At 45.6% G+C, this 23,942-nt stretch overlaps 1 protein-coding gene across 2 annotated transcripts in view; it reads right to left on the reverse strand.

Moving 5' to 3' along the window:
* Nucleotides 1–1,283: 1,283 nt before the first annotated feature.
* Nucleotides 1,284–23,942, reverse strand: part of LOC141134939 (C-type lectin domain family 10 member A-like) — a 60,483-nt gene continuing 37,824 nt past the window's right edge. For both annotated transcript variants that reach the window (XM_073624372.1, XM_073624373.1), the window contains 2 exons: nucleotides 5,008–5,114; nucleotides 1,284–2,458 (listed from right to left, as the gene is read on the reverse strand). In XM_073624372.1, coding sequence (XP_073480473.1) covers nucleotides 2,308–2,458; nucleotides 5,008–5,114 — 258 coding nt within the window. In that variant the 3' untranslated portion in view covers nucleotides 1,284–2,307. The remainder of the gene's footprint in view (nucleotides 2,459–5,007; nucleotides 5,115–23,942) is intronic.

Raw genomic sequence — 23,942 nt, forward strand, 5'->3', positions numbered from 1 at the left:
CTGCTTCCTTGAAAGACTCAATATGAATAATAAAAACATTACACTGACTTGGGACATCAGTAGTAGCAAAGTAACGTTTTTGGACTTAGAAATCATACAAGAAAATTCCATATTAAGATCACAAATGCATTTCAAAAACGTAGACAGAAATAGCTGCCTCCCCATTGAGAGCTTCCATCACAGGAATTGGCTCTTTAACGTACCAAAGGGCCAATTCGTACGGCTCAGACAGAACTGTACGGATCTGAATATCTTTCTAGACCAAGCGGAAAAAATAGCACTTAGATTCTCCAACAAAGGATACGATCGTCAGTTTATCGAAGAGAAAGTAAAAGAGGTCGCTGCGCTGGATCGGAATCTATTAATTAAGGACATTCACAAACCCAAACAGCCACTAGGGGGAGGACCTTTGATCTTGGATTTTAGTGCACAACACAAAAAAATCGAAAAGATTATCAAATGCCATTGGCACATTCTCTTAGCAGATAAAGAATTGCAAGGATCTTTACCTGCCTTTCCGCGTTTTATATACAAAAGAGCACCAACTATTCGCGATAGAGTGGTAAAGAATGTAATAGAGCCACCCAAGAGGCCCTATACCTTTTTCACGGGTAAAGGCTTCTTTCCATGTAAGAGGTGCTTTGCATGCTTGCAAACGAGAAGGCCAAATGAAAAGAAACTTCAGTTTACCTCAACGAGTACTGGAGACACATATGAGAAAAAAAAAATATTATTATTTGTTTTTTTTTTTACATACTTTCACCAGTCAGTGTCCCTGATCATCGCCACACCCATTATATGATGTACTATTTATACTGGTGACAGTATGTAAAAATAAAAAATTGTGAATATATTTTTTCTTCATTTTCCGAAAAATTGTGATAAATTACAACTTCAAAAAACTTGCCATGCCTTTTACTAAATACCTTGGACTGTCTACTTTTCAAAAAGGGGTCATTTGGGGGATATTTGTACTGTCCTGATGTTTTCGGGCCTCAAGAAATAAGGCTGTCAGTACATCAGGATTAATCAATTATCAGATATATATGCCACAGTTTGTGGACTCTATAACTTTCCTATAGACTAAATAATATACACTGATTTGGGTTATTTTCACCAAAGAAATGGAGCAGAATACATTTTGGCCTAAATTTATGAAGAACAATTATTTATTTGCAAAGTTTTAACACAGCAATGAAGAAAAACACATTATTTTTCTAAATTTTCCAAAATTTTTCATCTTTTTTTGTTTATTTAGCAAAAAGTAGAAAATCCAACGGGGATAAAATACCACCAAAAGAAAGCTTTATTTATGTGAAAAAAATGATAAAAAGTTCATATGGGTACAGTGTTTTATGACCGTGCAATTGTCATTCAAAGTGTGACAGTGCTGAAAGCTGAAAATTGGCCTGAGCAGGAAGGGGGTGAAAGTGCCTTGTTTACATGCAGATCACCCTAGATAACACCCACATGATGCTGAGTCTCCATGTTTGAAAGAACTGAAATTCAATGAATGACTTGTGGTGGGTCAGGGACAGTCAGGCTGGGGAGGAGAGACCTAGGTGACACTGGACCTCTTCCAGCCAAGAAATTAGGTGGGGCTCTATCTGTCTCTTTGCAGCTTCTTATGCCCTGTACACACGGTTGCACATTCCGACAACAAAATCCTTCAGATTTTTTCAGACGGATGTTGGCTCAAACTTGTCCTGCATACACACGGTCGCACAAAGTTGTCGGAATTTCTGAAGGTCAAGAACGCGGTGGCGTACAACACGTAGGTCGGGACTATAAACGGGCCAGCAGTCAATAGCGTCTTGTAATTTATTCTGAGCATGCGTGGCACTTTGTGCGTCGGATTTGTCTACACACGATTGGAATTTAAATGATCTGATTTTGTTTTCGGAAAATTTTATATCCAGCTCTCAAACTTTGTGTCGGAAATTCCGATGGAAAAAGTCAGACGGAGCCCACTTACAATTAAAATTTCTGACAACAAGCTCCGATCGCACATTTTCCGTCGGAAAATCCGACCGTGTGTACAGGGCATAATGCACATTGTGAGAAGCTCACAGCATGTGGTGAAATACAGGACTCTATACAACTGTGGAAGACTAAAGACAAGGTTGGAGTTCAACTTGAAAACTGAAGATTGGATGCTCTGAGATGTAGAAGAACAACAAGTCCCAGCATATCCTGCAGCATTATATTATACAGTAGTAGATTCTATATGGCTGTAGTATGATGGAGGAGCAGCAAAGGTACAGTAGATAGAGATATTAGGTGTCCTCTGGTGTCCTTCAGTCCATATCAGAAGGTCATCTTCTTCTCACAGATGTACTTTATGTTTTGAGAACAGTGACGATCATTCCAGTCATATCCATCCTCTAGCGCAGCACAGTCTTCCCCTCCTCCGAGACCATGACTCTTAAAATCATCGGGCTGTCCCTCCGCCCAGAACCTGAAGGACAGAAGTGACAATAGGGTTTTAGACCAATACAGGAACTGAGCAGAACTGGGACCTCAGAAATGCTATAAAATTAGATTTAAAAGGCGTGACCCCAACAACTGTGATCGGCTGCAAGAGAACTAAACCATACAATACAATTTAATGGTACAATCTTCTAAGGTTAGATCAGTGGTGGCCAACCCCATACATACATAGTCCCTAGCTATGTGATGTGTTCTTCCTCCCACCTCTTTCCCTGATTAAATATGTGAAGAGTTTTCTCCTCCAGGTCCTTCATGTGTAAAGTTCTTCCCCTTCACTCCTTTACCTATTGGTCTATGTGAGGAGTTCTTTCCCTCATCTCTTTCCTACATTGGCTATGTGAGGAGTAGAGATGAGCCAATGGTTTGTCTTAAACCTAGGCTGTTAGGGTGTTTGGAAGAATGGCCAAACGTTTGGTCCCCTGTGCGCTGGGAGCTGAGCATCATCTATAGAAGTGGTATTTCTACCGCTTCTATATATAACAGCTTCCTTCTGTCAGTGGTTCCTGAAGAAGCAGCAAGTGCTGGTGCCCACTGCATCCCTAGCAACCATCTATGGCACATTACTCACATGGGTAGGAGTCTACAGTTACATTAGCAAAGGGACAGGGATAACAGCAACTGTCACTGGCCATATTTGGTTCATGATGTCCCTACTTTCCCCTCCCCTTCCCTTGTATAGCTGATGTCATTCAGCAAGCAGTACCATTGGGAATAGCCATGTGAATCAGGTCAACCCAGTTTTTAATTCTGACAAGGTGTAGGCCATCCTGATTGATGATGGATTTACAAGGAGGGACTCTTTTTTGGGTATTTTTAGTTTTTATTTGCGTGTCTTTAATTATGGGTTACACAGTTAATATGCACCCCCTACTCATTAACATGAGGGAAGGCGGTATGTGTAGGCCCCTATATTTTTAACAGGGGCATCCAAATTCTGATGAGCTCCCCCACAGACCCCCCACAACCATTGGCAATGGTCATAGGGAACAGGCCCTTATCTTCATCAACATGAGGATACGGTGCTTTGCCAGGTGTTCCTCCCTCCAAGTTAAGGTCACGTGGTCTAGCATGGCTCAGGAGGGAGAAAAAAACTGAACCGGGGGGCATTCCGCCCATCCCTAATTAAGATAAAAAGCCTTCTATGTGCAGCAGCCTCCCTCAGCCCCCCTAATACTTACCTGAGCCCCATCTCGAACCAGCGATGTTGCAGTAGTGTTTTGGCTGCCTGGACTCTCCCTCCTCATTGGCTGAGACAGAAGTGTGATGCAATTGGCTCCTGCTGCTGTCAATCAAAGTCAGTCAGCCAATGAGGGGGGCGGGGCTAAACCATGCCTCTGTGTCTGCCTCCTTGTGGGGGTACTCGACAGGAGGGAGGGGCCAGGAGCATTGACAGGGACCTGTAAAGAGCAGGATCTGAGCTGCTCTGTGCAAAACATTACACAGGGCAGGTAAGTATGACATGTTTGTTATTTTTAAAGAAAAAAAACTGAGACTTTAGTATCACTTTAAGGATATGAAAGCATTGCCAATAGGATCCACAGGTTTTAGGATACTCACCTTTCACTCACACAAAGAGGCAAAAGGGTGAAAATCAAGTACATAGATCAGAAGAGGCAACACCCCGCTGGAAGCTTTTATTACAGAGTCAGTCCCTCTACCCAGCCCCCCCCCACTGGTATGTTCTGCTCAAAAGGGTTTGCTCATAAAGACTGACTCATAGATTATTAATAAACATGTACTGTGACAGTACGAGGCCCTGACACTGGAAAAGAGGATGAAAAACGACAGAGGGTTCGCACATGTGCAGAGTGCGGGACTCCGGAGTATGGATTTTGAGTTGAGAAAAGATTTTTACAGCTTTCCTGGGATTTTGGTATTCCTGAACATTTGGAGTTTTCAAAGTGCCTTGGGAGAGAAGAAATCTCCAACCCAGTGTCCAGGATTTGTTGAAGACCAGCAGGATATGTGTGAAGGACTGAAAATATTTCAGGGCTCCAGCCAGGAGGGAGGTGTGCTCCCATTTTGGAGACAGGGCTTCACCTTAGGAGACAGGTGTGAGCCAGTATCGCTGGGCGCATTAAAGAGGAGCCGTGTGCCTTAATGAGGAGCTGTGTTCATTGACAGGCTTGAAGATATGTGCATTGAAGAGACGTTGGTCTGAGGGACACATTACTAAGAGCAGAAGTACTGCTGAAGAAAGAGCCAGGTGGCTTGATATTTCTTTGCCCGTTTATGCTGTGTGCTGGGAAAGTTTATGGACTTTACATTAATCTGTTTTCATAAAAGTGGGCTACCAGGCCCTTAAAACTGGCATGGACTTCACTGAGTTTAATCACTCCATGTCACAGTACATTATTGTTTTCTGGGTGACAAAATATTGTACAGCACTGGGTGAAGTGAATTAAAGTCTTAACAATGTGCTCAAGGATCCATCGGTGTGCCACCTTGTCAGATCATTTTGCCAGATCTTAGAAATATGTGAGAAGGATTCTGATATTTGAGGTTTCGGTGTCTTACTTTGGAGTTATGTCGTAAGGCGTTCCATCCACCCATCTCCAGTTTCCATCCACTTCTGTTACACCAATCCAAAATAATTGTTTGTTTGCAATACCACGTAGAAAATTCTTAAGAAAGACAAAATATAGAAGTTGTTATAAGATGAATTATACACACAATGGCTGATTAGGTCACATGACAGTAGGGCTACCCGTATATTTTAGGGTTTTGGTAGGAAACTGGGGAACCAGGAGGAAATCCACTAAAATGATGAGAACACGTCACACCCCAACACAAATGTAATCTTCCCCCGGAGACAACGACATGGTACAACTTATCTCCAGGCTTGTGCCACCCCTGAGGTCAGCCTTAGAAAATGGACAGCAAGGTCAAGGTTGAAAAATTGAGGAAAGAGGAAATGTATTCTACAATAGCAATGTTTTGGCTGTGTGTGGTGATCCAACATAACCTCATGACATTTATATCTGAGGATCATGCCTAGAAACCAATTCAATCTGAAAAAAGAAAAAATATTTCCATAAAAAAATTATTTTTAAGTAAACTTGCCCTAATATAAACACAGGGGGTGCCACTGCTGACCTACTAAATATATCAGATTGATGGCTTCTACGTTAGCCTACTGGTATCCTTAGATGAATTCTTATCCCAGGTTGGTGAATCAAAACACCAAAGCCAGAGAGTCATATAATGCCCTGTACACATGGTCGGACATTGATCGGACATTCCGACAACAAAATCCATGGATTTTTTCAGACGGATGTTTGCTCAAACTTGTCTTGCATACACACGGTCACACAAAGTTGTTGGAAAATCCGATCGTTCTGAATGCGGTGACGTAAAACACGTACGTCGGGACTATAAACGGGGCAGTAGCCAATAGCTTTTGTCTCTTAATTTATTCTGAGCATGCGTGGCACTTTGTGTGTCGGATTTGTGTACACACGATCGGAATTTCTGACAACGTATTTTGTTGTCGGAAAATTTTATAGCATGCTCTCAAACTTTGTGTGTCCGAAATTCTGATGGAAAATGTGTGATGGAGCCCACACACGGTCGAAATTTCCGACAACAAGGTCCTATCACAAATCCGACCGTGTGTACGGGGCATAAGAGCCTGAAAACTCACAACTTTATAGGGAGACGTCAAAAATAGCCGACTCCGTGTTCCTCTTAGGACAGGTTTCCTTTAGTGTTGTACATGTATGTGTGCGGTCAGAGCATTATGCTGTGAAACATCCACAATGGCACCATCCCAAAAATGTATAGAAGAACAGGGGAAGGAGGGAAAATTTGGTATTGGTATTTTGAGGCGGGCTTCTTTTTTGTGGCTTATTACTATTTGGGATGGCAACCTAGTTCTATGTTCCTTTTTCGATGAGGTAAGTTTGGTTGTTAGATAAAAGAGCACCCTTCTTTTTTGGCCCTTTGATGCGTGTATTGGCTCTTTTCCTTTTTTGGTTTATGTCTCCCCCATGGAGTATCCCCTCATGTCTCCCTCACCCCTTTCTTTCCTTCCTTCCTTCCTTATTCCCCCTCCCCCCAATTTCCCTCTGCCCCCCTCTTCTCCTGGGTGTTTTTTTTTTTTTTTGCATTCTCTCCTCTGAATTATATCTATTTGCATTATTTATACTTGACAAAGGAATTTTTTGCATATATTGTGTTATGTATGTATTTAATATGCTATTACATAGTTACATAGTAGGTGAGGTTGAAAAAAAATGCAAGTCCATCAAGTCCATCCTATGTGTGTGATTATGTGTCAGTATTACATTGTATATCCCTGTATGTTGTGGTCGTTCAGGTGCTTATCTAATAGTTTATTGAAATTATCGATGCTCCCCGCTGAGACCACCGCCTGTGGAAGGGAATTCCACCTCCCAACCGCTCTTACACTAAAGAACCCTCTACGTAGTTTAAGATTAAACCTCTTTTCTTCTAATTTTAGTGAGTTTCCACGTGTCTTATTAAATTCCCTTTCGCGGAAAAGTTTTATCCCTATTGTGGGGTCACCAGTACGGTATTTGTAAATTGAAATCATATCCCCTCTCAATTGTCTCTTCTCCAGAGAGAATAAGTTCAACGCTCGCAACCTTTCCTCATAACTAAGATCCTCCAGACCCTTTATTAGCTTTGTTGCCCTTCTTTGTACTTGCTCCATTTCCAGTACATCCTTCCTGAGGACTGGTGCCCAGAACTGGACAGCATACTCTAGGTGCGGCCGGACCAGAGTCTTGTAGAGCGGGAGAATTATCATTTTATCTCTGGAATTAATCCCCTTGTAATGCATGCCAATATTCTTTGCTTTGTTAGCAACAGCTTGGCATTGCATGCCATTGCTGAGCCTATCATCTACTAGGACCCCCAGGTCCTTTTCCATCCTAGATTCCCCCAGAGGTTCTCCCCCCAGTGAGTAGATTGCATTCATATTCTGGTGTTGAGTGTTTTTCATATATCTCAGCTGGTCATCATCAAGCGTGAACCCTGAGGAAGCAATTTGTTGCGAAACGCATTGGTTTCATATGCTTCTTTGTACAGTGTTTTTTGTGATTTACAATTGCTACCTGTTTCATGTGACCAGTTTATCCTGTTGACTTGATTTTAACGATGGTACTATGGTTTTAAGGAATTTAATAATAAAATCAGTGATTGTAAAGGCAGAAGGTGCATTCTATGCATTAAGATAAAAAACCTTCTGTGTGCAGCAGCCCCCCTAATACTTACCTGAGGTCCAGCGATGTTGCAGGAGTGTCTCGGCTGCCCTCCTCATTGGCTGAGACAGCAGCGCGGCGCCATTGGCTGCCGCTGCTGTCAGTCAAAGTCAGTCAGCCAGCCAATGAGGAGAGAGAGGGGGTGGTGCTGAGCCACGGCTCCATGTCTGAATGGTAGGGATGAGCCAAACACCCCCCTGTTCGGTTCGCACCAGAACATGCGAACAGGAAAAAAGTTTGCTCGAACACAGGAACACCGTTAAAGTCTATGGGACACGAACATGAATAATCAAAAGTGCTAATTTTAAAGGCTTATATGCAAGTTATTGTCATAAAAAGTGTTTGGGGACCTGGGTCCTGCCTTAGGGGACATGGATCAATGCAAAAAAAAGTTTTAAAAACAGCCGTTTTTTCAGGAGCAGTGATTTTAATAATGCTTAAAGTCAAACAATAAAATTGTAATATCCCTTTAAATTTCATACCTGGGGGGTGTCTATAGTATGCCTGTAAAGGGGTGCATGTTTCCCGTGTTTAGAACAGTCTGACAGCAAAATGACATTTCAAAGGAAAAAAGTCATTTAAAACTACTCGTGGCTATTGCATTGCCGGTCCGACAATACACATAAAAGTTCAGTGATAAAAACGGTATGGGAATTCCCCACAGGGGAACCCTCAACCAAAATTTTAAAAAATGACGTGGGGGTCCCCCTAAATTTCATACCAGGCCCTTCAGGTCTGGTATGGATTTTAAGGGGAAACCCGCGCCAAAATAAGAAAAAAAAACGGCGTGGGGTCCCTCCAAAAATCCATACCAGACCCTTATCCGAGCACGCAACCTGGCAGGCCGCAGGAAAAGAGGGGGGGGTGAGAGAGCACCCCCCCTCCTGAACCAAATCCGGCCACATGCCTTCAACATTGGGAGGGTGCTTTGGGGTAGCCCCCCAAAACACCTTGTTACCTTGGACAAGGGCCTCATCCCCACAACCCTGGCCTGTGGTTGTGGGGGTCTGCGGGCGGGGGGCTTATCGCAATCTGGAAGCCCCCTTTGACAAGGGGACCCCCAGATCCCGGCCTCCCCTGTTTGAAATGGTAAGGGGGTACTTGTACCCCTACCATTTCACTAAAAACCTGTCAAAAATGTTAAAAATGACAAGAGACAGTTTTTGACAATTCCTTTATTTAAATGCTTCTTCTTTCTTCTATCTTCCTTCATCTTCTTCTTCTTCTTCTGGTTCTTCTGGCTCTTCTGGTTCTTCCTCCGGGTGTTCTCGTCCAGCATCTCCTCCGCGGCATCTTCTATCTTCTTCTCCTCGGGCCGCTCCGCACCCATGGCATGGGGGGAGGCTCCCGCTCTTCTCTTCATCTTCTTCTCTTCTTCATCTTCTTTTCCAGGCCGCTCCGCATCCATGCTGACATGAAGGGAGGCTCCCACTGTGTGACGCGTCTCCTCTTCTGAGGGTTCTTAAATAATTGGGGGCGGGGCCACCCGGTGACCCCGCCCCCTCTGACGCACGGGACATGACGGGATTTCCTTGTGGCATTCCCCGTGACGTCACAGGGAAGTCCCGTCAAGTCACCGTGCGTTAGAGGGGGCGGGGTCACCGGGTGGCACCGCCCCTCCCTCCGTTATTTAAGACCAGAACATGAGTTCGACTCGAACTTGAAGCTCATCCCTACTGAATGGACACACGGAGCTGTGGCTTGGTTTGGGTGCTGTCAGGAAGGCTCTGTCAGAAGACAGAATAATAGCAGAAGACAAATCCCTGTTCCCCGAATATCTTTAAGAAGAGGCGCATTAGTGCGTGCTAAAGTGCGAACGTATATGCGCATGTCCGCAATGCCAACAAATATGCGCACGCGTGCACACATGTGCGCGGCGCGTCTCGGGGCAGAAAAGGGTGCCAAATGGGCTATTTAAGCTGGATCAGCACCCAGGATCAGTGCCGTCTTATCTACAGCGTTCTGTGATTTGTCCTGTTCCCTGTTATCTGCATCTGCTCTTGAAATACTTACAATCAGGTGAACAAGTATGTTGCGCTTAAATGAATTGAACAGTAAATAAATAATATAAACAAGTGAGTCCAAGATTCACAAATGCGATACAATAGTGAAAGTTTGAATGCTGTGCCACCAACTTTCTCCACCTTGTGCGACCACCACCAAAAAAATAGGATGTGCCTTTACCAAAGAGCGTTGACCACGTTCTTTGGTAAGGTCTAGCATCATTTCCTGTCATCGCATTTGGAGAATCTACCTCTGAAACCACTGTGTCCAGTACATGCTGTTTTAATCGTCTTTTCATGTAAGTGCATTACCTTTATTACATCCTGGTAAAAAAAGGTTTTACACTATTGTGGCATTTGCCTCTCATTTGGGGTATATGACCTGAGGTCACGGTTGGAGTAAAAGAAACCTGATGTTTTCCCCGGTGGTGGCTTGAAGTTTCTGTTGAACGGATCCTCCTTACAGACATGGAGTTTTTCCAGACATACAAGCCTATGTTGCCCCCCCGTAATAGGTGGTCAATGCTCTTTGGTAAGAGCACATCCTATTTTTTTGGCGGTGGTCGCACAAGGTGGAGGAAGTTGGTGTCACATCATTCAGACTTTTGGACTCACTTGTTTATATTATTTATTTACTGTTTATTTCATTTAAGCGCAACATACTTGTTCACCTATTTCATTTTTGTGATAATAGCTCACTTGATGGTTGCAGCTGCAATTTTTTGTTTTTGTTTATCATAGGCTCAGTTTATTTTTGATTTTTTATAACTTACAGTCAGTAGGATGTGTTCCTTCTGCTGATGCCTCTTCTTTTAAGTGAAACCCTCCTCCATTCATGCCCCCCATGGTAGGTGTTAACACAATTAAGGGCTCTCATTGACTATGACCTCCTTTCCCACCTAACTGCTCCATTCATCTATTCATAGAAGATATACTACTACTTCTATGAATGGAACACCAACTATGACTGGAGGGGGCAGACCTAACGATCATCCACCCATCATCCATTCAGAGATCATTTCTCATTCATAGAATAAGGAGAGTTTTTTTTAATTACTCAGGTGTATTGGTAATACTTGAACCATGAAGCCAGAAGGACATCCATAAGAAAGTTGTTTTTTTTTTTCCCTAAAGGAAACCTATAATTAGAGAAGAATGTAGATTTTCCTTTCCTGTGCTGACCTCCTAAACATGCCAGTGGCCTGGTTAGAACTCCAGCCAAAACATTTTCTTTCTACTTTTTAATATACTGGGAAGGAACTATAACCTCCATCAAGTCTTCATTGTACCACTAAAAGAGATGAGGAGCACTGGATTGCAGTGGCGGCCGCTCCAATAGGGGCGCGTGGTCGCCGCCCCCTAATCAATGCGCCCGGCCCCAACCTCCAATGTCTTTATGGACCTTGCTTTGTGCACTGATCCAAATTATTTGGTGGCGGGGGGGTTATGGTGTGGGGTTGTTTTTCAGGGGTGGGGCTTGGCCCCTTAGTTCCAGTGAAGGGAACTCTTAAGGCGTCAGCATACCAAGACATTTTGGACAATTTCATGCTCCCAACTTTGTGGGAACAGTTTGGGGATGGCCCCTTCCTGTTCCAATGTGACTGCGCACCAGTGCACAAAGCAAGGTCCATAAAGACATGGGTGAGCGAGTTTGGGGTGGAGGAACTTGACTGGCCTACACAAAGTCCTGACCTCAATCCTTTGAGATGAATTAGAGTGGAGACTGCAAAACAGACCTTCTTGTCCAACATCAGTCCCTGACCTCACAAATGCTCTGGAAGAATGGTCAAACATTCCCATAGACACACTCCAAATCCTTCTGGACAGCGGGAGACTGCGAGCCAGGCTTTCTCATCCAATGGGTGGCACAGTGGTGTAGTGGATAGCACTTTCGCCTAGCAGTAAGAAGGGTCGCTGGTTCGAATCCCAACCACGACACTACCTGCCTGGAGTTTGCATGTTCTCCCTGTGCCTGCGTGGGTTTCCTCCGGGTACTCCGGTTTCCTCCCACACTCCAAAGATGTGCTGGTAGATTAATTGGATCCTGTATAAATTGTCCCTAATATGTATGAATGTGAGTCAGCTTAGATTGTAAGCTCCTTGAGGGTAGGGACTGATATGAATGTACAATGTATATGTAGAGCGCTGCGTAAATTGACGGTGCTATATAAGTAACTGAAATAAATAAATAAAAAATAAAATAAACATCAGTGCCTGACCTCACAAATGCACTTCTGGAAGAATGGTCCAACATTCCCATAGACACACTCCTAAACCTTGTGGATGGCCTTCCCAGAAGAGTTGAAGCTGTTATAGCTGTAAAGGGTGGGCCAACTCAATATTAAACCCTACAGACTAATGCCCCGTACACACAGTCGGACATTGATCGGACATTCCGACAACAAAATCCTCGGATTTTTTCCTACGGATGTTGGCTCAAACTTGTTTTGCCTACACACGGTCGCACAAAGTTGTCGGAATTTCAGATCGCCAAGAACGCGGTGACGTCAAGCACGTACGACGAGACTAGAAAAGGCCGGTTCAGAACCAAGCGCAGCACCCTTTGGGCTCCTTTTGCTAATCTCGTGTTAGTAAAAGTTTGGTGAGAGACGATTCGCGCTTTTTCAGACTCGTGGCTTTCAGATCGTTTTCTGCCGTTCAGTTTGTGCTTGTGGGTTTGTATCTGCTCTTCAGTGCGTGCAAGCAAGTTCCGCGTGACTTTAGTCACTGTATTCTTGTTCGTTCGTTACTGGTTTTCAGGTCGCTCTTCACAGGCCTTTCTGAGCAGCCGACCGTTTTCTAGCCATGTTTCGTATGCGTACTCCTCGTAGAGTTCGTGCTGTGCGGGGGCTTGGTGTTGGGGTCCTGACCTTGACACAAGTCCAGTCCATGAACAGGGTGGGGAGGAGTTCATGGACCAAGAATTGGTTGCTTCAGCGTGACCAGTTCTGTCATATGCCTTTGCTCCGTGAGATCCGTGAGAATAATCCTGATGATTTCAGGAACTTTCTCAGGATGACGGACCCCGTGTTTCACCGTTTGTTGGCTTCGCTGACCCCCTATATTAGCAGGCAGGATACCTGCATGAGGCAAGCCATCACTCCGGAGCAGAGGTTGGTCGCTACCTTGCGGTATTTGGCCACAGGGAGAAGCCTGCAGGACCTCAAGTTCTCGACAGGCATCTCCCCCCAGGCTCTGGGGATCATTATCCCAGAGACCTGTTCTGCCATCATACAGGTCCTACAGAAGGAGTATATGAAGGTAAGATTTTTATCCTTTTATATCACATTTTATTGTATTGAATGTTTGATAATATATTGTATTTCTTTCCTCATTCCCTAATTACCATGATTGTATTATGCTGTGAATGTCCCCTTTGTCCTCATGCATGCTGTATTTTTATGTAATTATTATTTTAGGTCCTTCATACATATTTGCCCTTCAATAACCTCCCCAGCATGGTGTCCCCTGCCCTATATTCACCTCATGTAGTCACTTTACAATGTATTTTATCAGCTCCATAGTAGTGCTTTACCCCAAAAACCCCCTAAAATGTTTGGAAATGTTATTTTTGATTTAAATTCAGGCAGAGGGCCAGAGGCTTTTTTTTGTGGTGTCCCCAAATTTTTGGTAACCCTCCCTCCCCCAACTGCTAAGTCAGCTGATCTCAATTCTCTATCCTCAATCATCTATCTGCTGACTTTGCCAAACCCATACACACTATACCCATCTCTGTAGTGCTCAGATTTATGGATGAATTCCCCAAAGCATGTAGTGCAAGGGCCTGCCTGTATACTTTCCAATGGTACTGTTTAAATTTTTGGGATCCTATTATTATCTTGATAGGTAATAGCAGAATGTCCAAATGTGCTCAAATGTGTACAGTATGTATTTATATCTTTGTATTCAGACACTTCTTACCTGTCCAGTAGGGATGAGCCGAACACCCCCCGGTTCGGTTCGCACCAGAACCCGCGAACGGACTGCAAGTTCGCACGAACGTTAGAACCCCATTGACGTCTATGGGACTCGAACGTTCGAAATCAAAAGTGCTCATTTTAAAGGCTAATTTGCATGGTATTGTCCTAAAAAGGGTTTGGGGACCCGGGTCCTACCCCAGGGGACATGTATCAATGCAAAAAAAACTTTTAAAAACGGCCGTTTTTTCGGGAGCAGTGATTTTAATGATGCTTAAAGTAAAAAAAAAAAAGTGAAATATTCCTTTAAATATCGTACCTGGGGGGTGTCTATAGTATGCCTGTAAAGTGACACGTGTTTCCCATGTTTAGAACAGTCCCTGCACCAAATGTCATTTTTAAAGGAAAAAATCTCATTTAAAACTGCTTGCGGGTTTAATGTCATGTCGGGTCATGGCAATATGGATGAAAATCAGTGAGACAAACGGCATGGGTACCCCCCAGTCCATTACCAGGCCCTTTGGGTCTTGTATGGATATTAAGGGGAACCCCGCACCCAAATTAAAATAAGGAAAGGTCCCTATATACTCTGAACAGCAGTATTCAGGCGGTGCAAACAAGACAGGGACTGTAGGTTTGTTGTTAAGTAGAATCTGTTTGTAATTTTGAACATTTTTAATGTGTTTAGCTCCAGCCAAAAAATCTTTTCTAAGCTTTTTGGAAAACATAGGGAAGGGTTATCACCCCTGTGACATTTGTTTTGCGTCTTTCCTCCTCTTCAGAAGATTTCACCTCACTTTTTTGTCCCAATGAAAAATGTTTTTTGAAAATTTGGGTTTTTTTGTGGAACAAGGATTGGAAAGCATCAGTGGAAAGGAGAAATTGTTTTCCCATATTAACTCTTACAGGAGAGAATTTCCCTTCCTTAGGGGTAGATTTCATCTCACTTCCTGTTGTCTCCTTCCGTTTGCAAGTAGGAGTCGTTTGTAAGTTAGATGTTTGAAAGTAGGGTCCTGCCCTATATACTCAGCAGAAATTTGGGCCTTAGGTGTTGCTGTGGCCAAAACACTGTAAGCCCTCACAGGGCCCTGCTGTGAAATATTAGATCAAGAATTGTAATTACATGCCCCTGTTGAACAGGAGCTGAAAAATTAGGCCTTAGGCACTGGTGCTGGTGCCACAACACTGCAACCCCTCACAGACACTCTAGTTGGAACGCAGGAACGAGCCCTGCTGCAAAGTATTGCATCAAAAATTGTAATTACACGCCCCTGTTAGACAGGGGCAGAAAAATTGGGCCTTAGGCACTGGTGCTGGTGCCACAACACTGCAACCCCTCACAGACACTCTAGTTGGAACGCAGGAACGAGCCCTGCTGCAAAGTATTGCATCAAAAATTGTAATTACACGCCCCTGTTAGACAGGGGCAGAAAAATTGGGTCTTAGGCACTGGTGCTGGTGCCACAACACTGCAACCCCTCACAGACACTCTAGTTGAAACGCAGGAACAAGCCCTGCTGCAAAGTATTGCATCAAAAATTGTAATTACACGCCCCTGTTAAACAGGGGCTGAAAAATTGTGCCTTAGGCACTGGTGGTGGCGCCCAGAACCAAAAATGTTCTTACAAGCTATCAGCGTGATGATTGAGGAGGAAGAGGATAATTACTCAGGGATAGTCACTCAGCATCAGCATAGGCAGTCTTTGAAGGGATCTGAGATTTCAAAAAAAATTATTCGGTTACATCTGCATCAGGTGCTTGGTAGCTGGTGGTGATCCAAGACTGATTCATTTTTATGAAGGTCAGCCGATCGACCGAGTCGGTGGACAGACGCACCCTGTGATCGGTTACCACGCCTCCAGCAGCACTGAATGTGCGTTCCGAAAGAACGCTGGATGCAGGACAGGCCAGTAGCTCAATTGCATACTGTGCAAGCTCTGGCCAGTGATCCATCCTCAAGACCCAGTAACCCAGAGGATTTTCGGTGGGAAAGGTGTCCAAGTCTGATCTTGCCCCTAGGTATTCCTGCACCATGTAAAACAGACGCTGGCGATGGTTGCTGGAACCGATCATACCTTGGGGCTGCGGACCAAAAAATTGTCTGAACGCATCGGTCAGACGGCCACCTTCTCCACCGCTCCTTCTTTGACTGACCGAAGCCTCAGCAACACGTTGTCCAGAAACAGGAGTTTGTAACCTCCCAGTCTCTGGGAACGCGTTGCACAGACCTTTCTGCAAGGCCTCCCGAAGATGTTTCATCCTCTGCTCCCTCTGCGATGGCAAGATAAGGTCCGCAACCTTACCCTTGTAACGTGGATCAAGGAGGGTTGCCAGCCAGTATTGGTCCTTCTCCTTGATACCACGAATACGAGGATCCTTACGCAGGCTTTGCAGGATCAGGGAGGCCATGCAGCGTAGGTTTGCTGAGGCATTCGGTCCGGAGTCCTCTGGGTCACTAAGGACAACAACGTCCGCAGCCACCTCCTCCCAGCCACGTACAAGTCCATGTGTTCCTTGGGACTGATCCCTTAAAGACTGCTGATGCTGAGTGCCAGGCTCCACCTCCATACTGACACAATCTTCCTCCTCCTCCTCCTCCTCCTCCTCGTCCTCTTCCTGTGTGATCGGCGGGCACGCAGGAACACTGTCTGGATAAAGGGGGCCTTGAGAGCTAAGGAAGTCCTCCTCTTCCTGCCTCTGTTCTGCCTCAAGTGCCCTGTCCATTATTCCACGCAGCGTGTGCTCCAACAGGTGGACAAGGGGGACAGTGTCACTGATGCATGCACTGTCAGTGCTCACCATCCTCGTGGCCTCCTCGAATGGTGACAGGACAGTGCATGCATCCCTGATCATGGCCCACTGGCGTGGGGAAAAAAAACCAAGGTCCCCTGACCCTGTCCTGGTGCCATAGTCGCACAGGTACTCATTGATGGCCCTCTGCTGCGTGTGCAGCCGCTGCAGCATGGCCAACGTCGAGTTCCACCTGGTGGGCATGTCACAGATTAGGCGGTTCTTGGGCAGGTTAAACTCCTTTTGGAGGTCCGTCAGCCGAGCACTGGCATTATATGACCGGCGGAAATGCACAGAGACTTTCCTGGCCTGCCTCAGGACATCCTGTAAGCCCGGGTACCTGCCCAAGAACCGCTGCACCACCAAGTTAAGGACGTGAGCCAAACAGGGCACATGGGTCAGTTGTCCCTGTCGGAGGGCAGAGAGGAGGTTGGTGCCATTGTCGCAAACCACCATTCCTGCCTTAAGTTGGCGTGGCGTCAACCACCTCTGAACCTGCCCCTGCAGAGCTGACAGAACCTCTGCCCCAGTGTGGCTCCTGTCCCCCAAGCACACCAGCTCAAGCACCGCATGGCATCTTTTGGCCTGCGTACTTGCGTAGCCCCTTGAACGCCTACGGAGCACCGCTGGTTCCGAGGAAGAGGCCATGGAGGAAGAAGAAGAGGAGGGGGTGGAGGAGAGAGGTGTGTCACAATCAGCATTTTGGAGGCGTGGTGGCGGAACAACCTCCAACACTACTGCACCTTGTCCTGCATCCTTCCCAGCTGCCAGCAGAGTCACCCAATGCGCCGTGAAACTTAAGTAACGTCCCTGTCCATGCCTGCTGGACCATGAGTCAGCGGTAATATGCACCTTACCGCTGACCGCCCTGTCCAGCGAGGCATGGACATTGCCTTCCACATGCCGGTAGAGAGCCGGAATCGCCTTCCGTGAGAAAAAGTGGCGTTTGGGTACCTGCCACTGAGGAACCGCACATTCCACAAACTCACGGAAGGGGGAAGAGTCTACCAACTGAAAAGGCAGCAGTTGAAGTGCTAGCAATTTTGCCAAGCTAGCATTCAACCGCTGGGCATGTGGATGGCTGGGAGCAAACTTCTTTCGGCGGTGCAGCAGCTGGGGCAGGGAAATTTGCCTGGTACAATCTGACGTCGGTGTACCAAAAGCAGATTGCCCACAAGTACTTGGCTGTGACACACCTAATTCTACACCTTCATTCCTCTCACTGCAGGTCTCAGAGAGGACTGAAGGTCTAGTGGGGTTGGAAATCTCAGCTGATGAGGAGCAAGGAGAGATCGTCTTTGTTCTTTGGTGTGGGTCTTTTAGATACGCTTGCCAACGAACTGCATGGCAGGTCAACATATGTCTGGTCAAGCATGTGGTACCCAAGCGGGAGATGTTTTGGCCACGCGAGATACGCTTGAGACATATGTTGCAAATAGCAGCGGTGCGATCTGATGCACTCGTCTCAAAAAAGGCCCACACCAAAGAACTTTTTGAATAACGCGCAGAGACTGCAGCGCCCTGCACATGTGGAGCTTTGGGGTGTGATGCAGTCAATGTGCTGCCCTTAGGCTGGCCCCTGGAGGGCATCCTGCCTAGTTGGTGATGTGCCACCTCCTCCTCCTCCTCCTCCTCCTCCTCCTCTCTCCTATCAGGCACCCACGTTGAGTCAGTGACCTCATCATCCCCTCCCTCCTCATCACTGGAGCAAACCTGGCAGTATGCTGCAGCAGGGGGAGCATGACTGCCAGATTGCTGTCCTTCTTGGGCACCCCCTCTGTCCGTGCTCATGTTACTGCCTTCATTGAGCTCAGTATCATCATCAGAGCCTTCCAAACGCTGGGCATCCTCCTGGAGCATGTACCCAACACTGTGGTCAAACAGTTCGAGGGAATCCTCATGAGGACATGGTGGAGCTAGGGAAGGAGTCACTGATGACATTGAGCTGAGGGAAGAGGCCGCTGCTTTGCCAGACAAAGCACCCTGGGCATGGGTGAGAGAGGATGAGGAGGATGAGGACGGCTTGGTCATCCACTCGACCAAGTCTTCCGCATGTTGCGGCTCAACACGGCCAGCTGCCGAAAAAAAGGCCAAGCGTGTCCCATGGCCACGTGCTGATGAGGATGCACCGTCTCCACGACCAGCACTAGACACAGAGCCTGCTTGCCCTCTCTTATTGGCTTGTGACTGTCTGCCTCTCCTTCTTGGCCTTCCAGACATACTAATGGCCTGTAGCTGCACTAAGCTGGGATAGAACACCTGTAATTTTCTTCAGGTAGCTTTATATACTGTAACCAGACAAGCCTGCCTGTCAGTAGGAAGATAACAGGAACGGATCTAGCTGAACACTGTGAGCAGGACGCACTGTACTAAATGTAAATAGTCTAGCTGCCTGACCGTGGTACTAATAGGATCAAAAAGAACACCTGTAATTTTCTTAAGGTAGCTTTATATACTGTAACCAGACAAGCCTGCCTGTCAGTAGGAAGATAACAGGAACGGATCTAGCTGAACACTGTGAGCAGGACGCACTGTACTAAATGTAAATAGTCTAGCTGCCTGACCGTGGTACTAATAGGATCAAAAAGAACACCTGTAATTTTCTTAAGGTAGCTTTATATACTGTAACCAGACAAGCCTGCCTGTCAGTAGGAAGATAACAGGAACGGATCTAGCTGAACACTGTGAGCAGGACGTACTGCACTAAATGTATATAGCAGGAACGGATCTAGCTGAACACTGTGAGCAGGACGCACTGCACTGAATGTAAATAGCAGGAACGGATCTAGCTGAACACTGTGAGCAGGACGCACTGCACTAAATGTAAATACCAGGAACGGATCTAGCTGAACACTGTGAGCAGGACGCACTGCACTGAATGTAAATAGCAAGAACGGATCTAGCTGAACACTGTGAGCAGGACGCACTGTACTAAATGTAAATAGTCTAGCTGCCTGACCGTGGTACTAATAGGATCAAAAAGAACACCTGTAATTTTCTTAAGGTAGCTTTATATACTGTAACCAGACAAGCCTGCCTGTCAGTAGGAAGATAACAGGAACGGATCTAGCTGAACACTGTGAGCAGGACGTACTGCACTAAATGTATATAGCAGGAACGGATCTAGCTGAACACTGTGAGCAGGACGCACTGCACTGAATGTAAATAGCAGGAACGGATCTAGCTGAACACTGTGAGCAGGACGCACTGCACTAAATGTAAATACCAGGAACGGATCTAGCTGAACACTGTGAGCAGGACGCACTGCACTGAATGTAAATAGCAGGAACGGATCTAGCTGAACACTGTGAGCAGGACGCACTGCACTGAATGTAAATAGCAGGAATGGATCTAGCTGAACACTGTGAGCAGGACGCACTGCACTGAATGTAAATAGCAGGAACGGATCTAGCTGAACACTGTGAGCAGGACGCACTGCACTGAATGTAAATAGCAGGAACGGATGTAGCTGAACACTGTGAGCAGGACGCACTGCACTAAATGTAAATACCAGGAACGGATCTAGCTGAACACTGTGAGCAGGACGCACTGCACTGAATGTAAATAGCAGGAACGGATCTAGCTGAACACTGTGAGCAGGACGCACTGCACTAAATGTAAATACCAGGAACGGATCTAGCTGAACACTGTGAGCAGGACGCACTGCACTGAATGTAAATAGCAGGAACGGATCTAGCTGAACACTGTGAGCAGGACGCACTGCACTGAATGTAAATAGCAGGAACGGATCTAGCTGAACACTGTGAGCAGGACGCACTGCACTAAATGTAAATACCAGGAACGGATCTAGCTGAACACTGTGAGCAGGACGCACTGCACTGAATGTAAATAGCAGGAACGGATCTAGCTGAACACTGTGAGCAGGACGCACTGCACTAAATGTAAATACCAGGAACGGATCTAGCTGAACACTGTGAGCAGGACGCACTGCACTGAATGTAAATAGCAGGAACGGATCTAGCTGAACACTGTGAGCAGGACACACTGCACTAAATGTAAATAGTCTAGATAGAAGATAACAGGAACGGATCTAGCTAAACTGAATACAGTGTATATATATATATGCAACACCTGGGATGCATATATATACACAATACACTGTAAGTGCAGCTAACTGACTGACTGTTCTGCCTAATCTATCTAACTCAAATCAAATGACACTGTCTCTCTCTCTCTCTATCTCTCAGCACACCGGAACACACACTACACAGGGCCGCCGTGCAGGCGGCCTTATATAGTGTGGGGTGTGTACTAAATCCCCTGAGCCATAATTGGCCAAAGCCACCCTGGCTTTGGCCAATTACAGCTCTCTCTACTGACGGCGCTGTGATTGGCCAAGCATGCGGGTCATAGTGCATGCTTGGCCAATCATCAGCCAGCAATGCACTGCGATGCCGCAGTGAATTATGGGCCGTGACGCGCCACACGAATTTGGCGCGAACGGCCCATATCGTTCGCAATTCGGCGAACGACCGAACAGCCGATGTTCGAGTCGAACATGGGTTCGACTCGAACACGAAGCTCATCCCTACTGTCCAGTGGTCTGCCAATAGTGTAACTAAGGAGGGGCTGTTCCAAGTAATACCCTGTATTTAGGCATTCATCTCTCAATGAAGTGAAGAGGGTTACCTGTCCAAGAGTTCCCCCCCCTATAATGTTAGAAATGGCCCATGAGAGGGGGGGGGGATATGATAGGTGTACCTTATACTTTGTTGTTGTTAAATTCCCCTTAATAAATGCTATCTGGAGGTTGACCCATAATGTTTGTGTCTAATCTGCTTGCCAGGTTTCTGTGAAAAAATAGTAATGTTTATTGTTTTTTCCTCAACAGTTTCCTTCCACGCCACAGGAATGGCAGACTGTGGCCTCCCACTTTGCCCAGCAGTGGGACTTTCCTAACTGCGGAGGGGCAATTGATGGGAAACACGTCCACATCGTCCCACCACCCAACTCGGGGTCGTACTATTATAATTACAAGGGGTTTAATAGTATAGTGATGTTGGCGGTGGTGTCGGCTAATTACGACTTCTTGTATGTGGATGTGGGGAAGAATGGCCGGATGTCCGATGGTGGAGTGATCACCCAGACGGAGTTCTACAGGCGTCTCCAGAATGGCAGCTTGGACTTGCCACCTCCAGAGGACAATGTTGAAGGTCTCCCATTTGTGTTCGTTGCTGATGAAGCATTTGCGCTGGGGGACCACCCGATGCGGCCATTCCCGATGAGGACCCTCACCCCGGAACAGAGGGTTTTTAATTACCGGCTGGCCAGAGCCCGAAGAGTGGTGGAGAACACATTTGGAATCCTGGCCAGCCGGTTCTGATTATTTATGACACCCATCCATATGGCGGAGTATAAACTGAACCATATAATACTTGCCTGCTGTGTTCTCCATAATTTTCTACGAAAACATTCAGCCAACTATGCTGGCTCAGTTGGGCCTGAGGCCGGAATCCCAAATACTTCAACAATGACGGCACTTGAAAGCGGCCGTCCTGGCTTGCCCTCCCTGAATGCCCGTGATGTCCGGTTACGATACCTGGAGTTCTTTGCGGGTAGGGGGGCTATTAATATGCCAGACAATATGTGACACCTTTTTCAAATAAAAAACAACCAAAAGAAATTCTTGGTGGACATTTACTGCTTGTGTTTGTTTTAGCTGACCCTGACAGAAATGTGTTGAGTGCAGAAAATGTCGTGATTGGGTAACCTTATAAAAAACAGTGTTGGCTGGTACTTCCTAAATGCAAAAACACATTTCACTACAAGTGCACTTGCAACTGCACTGAACCTGCACTTGTAGTGCAAAGAGGATTTGCCCTTAGGAAATAACCCACATTTGTGCATAAAACAACAATTACATCACCCCAAAAGTGTTGTAGTGTTGAGACAATAATCCACACATTCTTGAGTAAGGCACTTTTTTATACCTGCACAATCACATGCGCATTTACCAAAGGTTTTTAAAACAAACCAACATGTTTGTTGTATAAAATGTTTGCAGTAGCATTATGAAAAATCTAAATATCCATTTCAGATAAAACAGGCCTGTGTAAAACCAACAAGAAAGCCAAAAAACTTGAACTTACAAAGTTCACATATGGTAAAACCTGAAGGCTATATCAGACATCAGTATTTAGGAACTGGGTTTGATATAGCGTTCAGATGGGGGGAAATCACCCCTGGAAAAGCCAAATTTGGAAGATGCACACCAATTTACGAATGTCAACATGTGCTATCTGCCATCATGGGGGATCAAGGGACGTGTTTTGGGGGAGCAAGCCCTTCCTCAACGCTACTTTATAATTGAAGAAGGGGTTGCACCCCCAAAACGCGTCCATTGATCTCCCGTGATGGCAGAAAGCACATGTTGGCACACTGTGTGCATCCTCCAAATTTGGCTTTTATAAACATTGGAAACATTTGAGTAACCTAAAACAGGTGATTTTGTGGGGTTTAAATTTGCCCCAAAACATCAATGATGTTATTATTTTTTTTAATAACATCAGTGATTTGTTGCTGGATGTTTTGCAATTGGAGATTACATCCCATGATCTCCCCAATCAGTATCTGGGCACTTTCAGATGTGAAACGTTCTGGATCCCGATCACCTAAAAAGAGATAAAGAACAAAAAAAAAAGTCTCAAAAATCTGCCAACATCCATCTCTTACCTGAGCCTGTGGTTGCAGACACTCACCTGCTGTGGTGCCAATCTCCACCACATCTTCTTCTTCCTCCTTCTCTTCTTCTTGGGTTGGTGGTATTTCCCCTTCTTCCAGAGGGGGGGGGGGGCTCTGGTCTCCTGGGATGAGGAGTGACCTCCGAGTCTTTTCTCCCCTATGTAAAACAAAAATGGTATACTTAGCACACAGATATTTGATGGCAGAACTATAGAAATAGGAAACATTGCTTGGAAGTGGGGTACAATTTTCTATTTTAGCCGAGTTCAAAGATGTATATTTTTTATTGCCCTTTGTCAAGCTGCAATACTTTACCTGTTTGGTACAAGCTTCACAGATGGAGACCCCCCCTATAGTATACACTGGAGCATCAGTGTGCCCCCCCTAATAAAAATGGTGTTCTTGTGTCCCACACTAGTGCTCCAGTGTCCAGATGTGAAAACAGCTGCTCAGTGTCCTCTCCTTACACACAATCTAGTTTGCATTTCATTCTAGTAACAAACCCATCTACACAAACAAATATTTTGCATCCAAGTAGGCCCAAAAAAAATGTGAGTAAATGCATATGGCCTAAACAATGGTGTTCTAGAGGCCGAAAGAAAAAATGTTTGATACGAACGAATAATGGGCCCATGAACATTAAAGTTTCCCTTTTAAACGTTACAATTACTAAAAGCATATGGAGCAGAACGAACGGAATAAAGACAGAAAGAATATGAACACAGCACAACTACTTACTTTTTTGCAGCACTCTCTGGATCTTTCGGTACTGCTCTGGCTCTCTCAACTTCAGGTCCGACCACCGCTTCCTGAGC

Source organism: Aquarana catesbeiana, linkage group LG03 (genome assembly GCF_042186555.1).
Source record: "Aquarana catesbeiana isolate 2022-GZ linkage group LG03, ASM4218655v1, whole genome shotgun sequence".
NCBI lineage: Eukaryota > Metazoa > Chordata > Amphibia > Anura > Ranidae > Aquarana > Aquarana catesbeiana.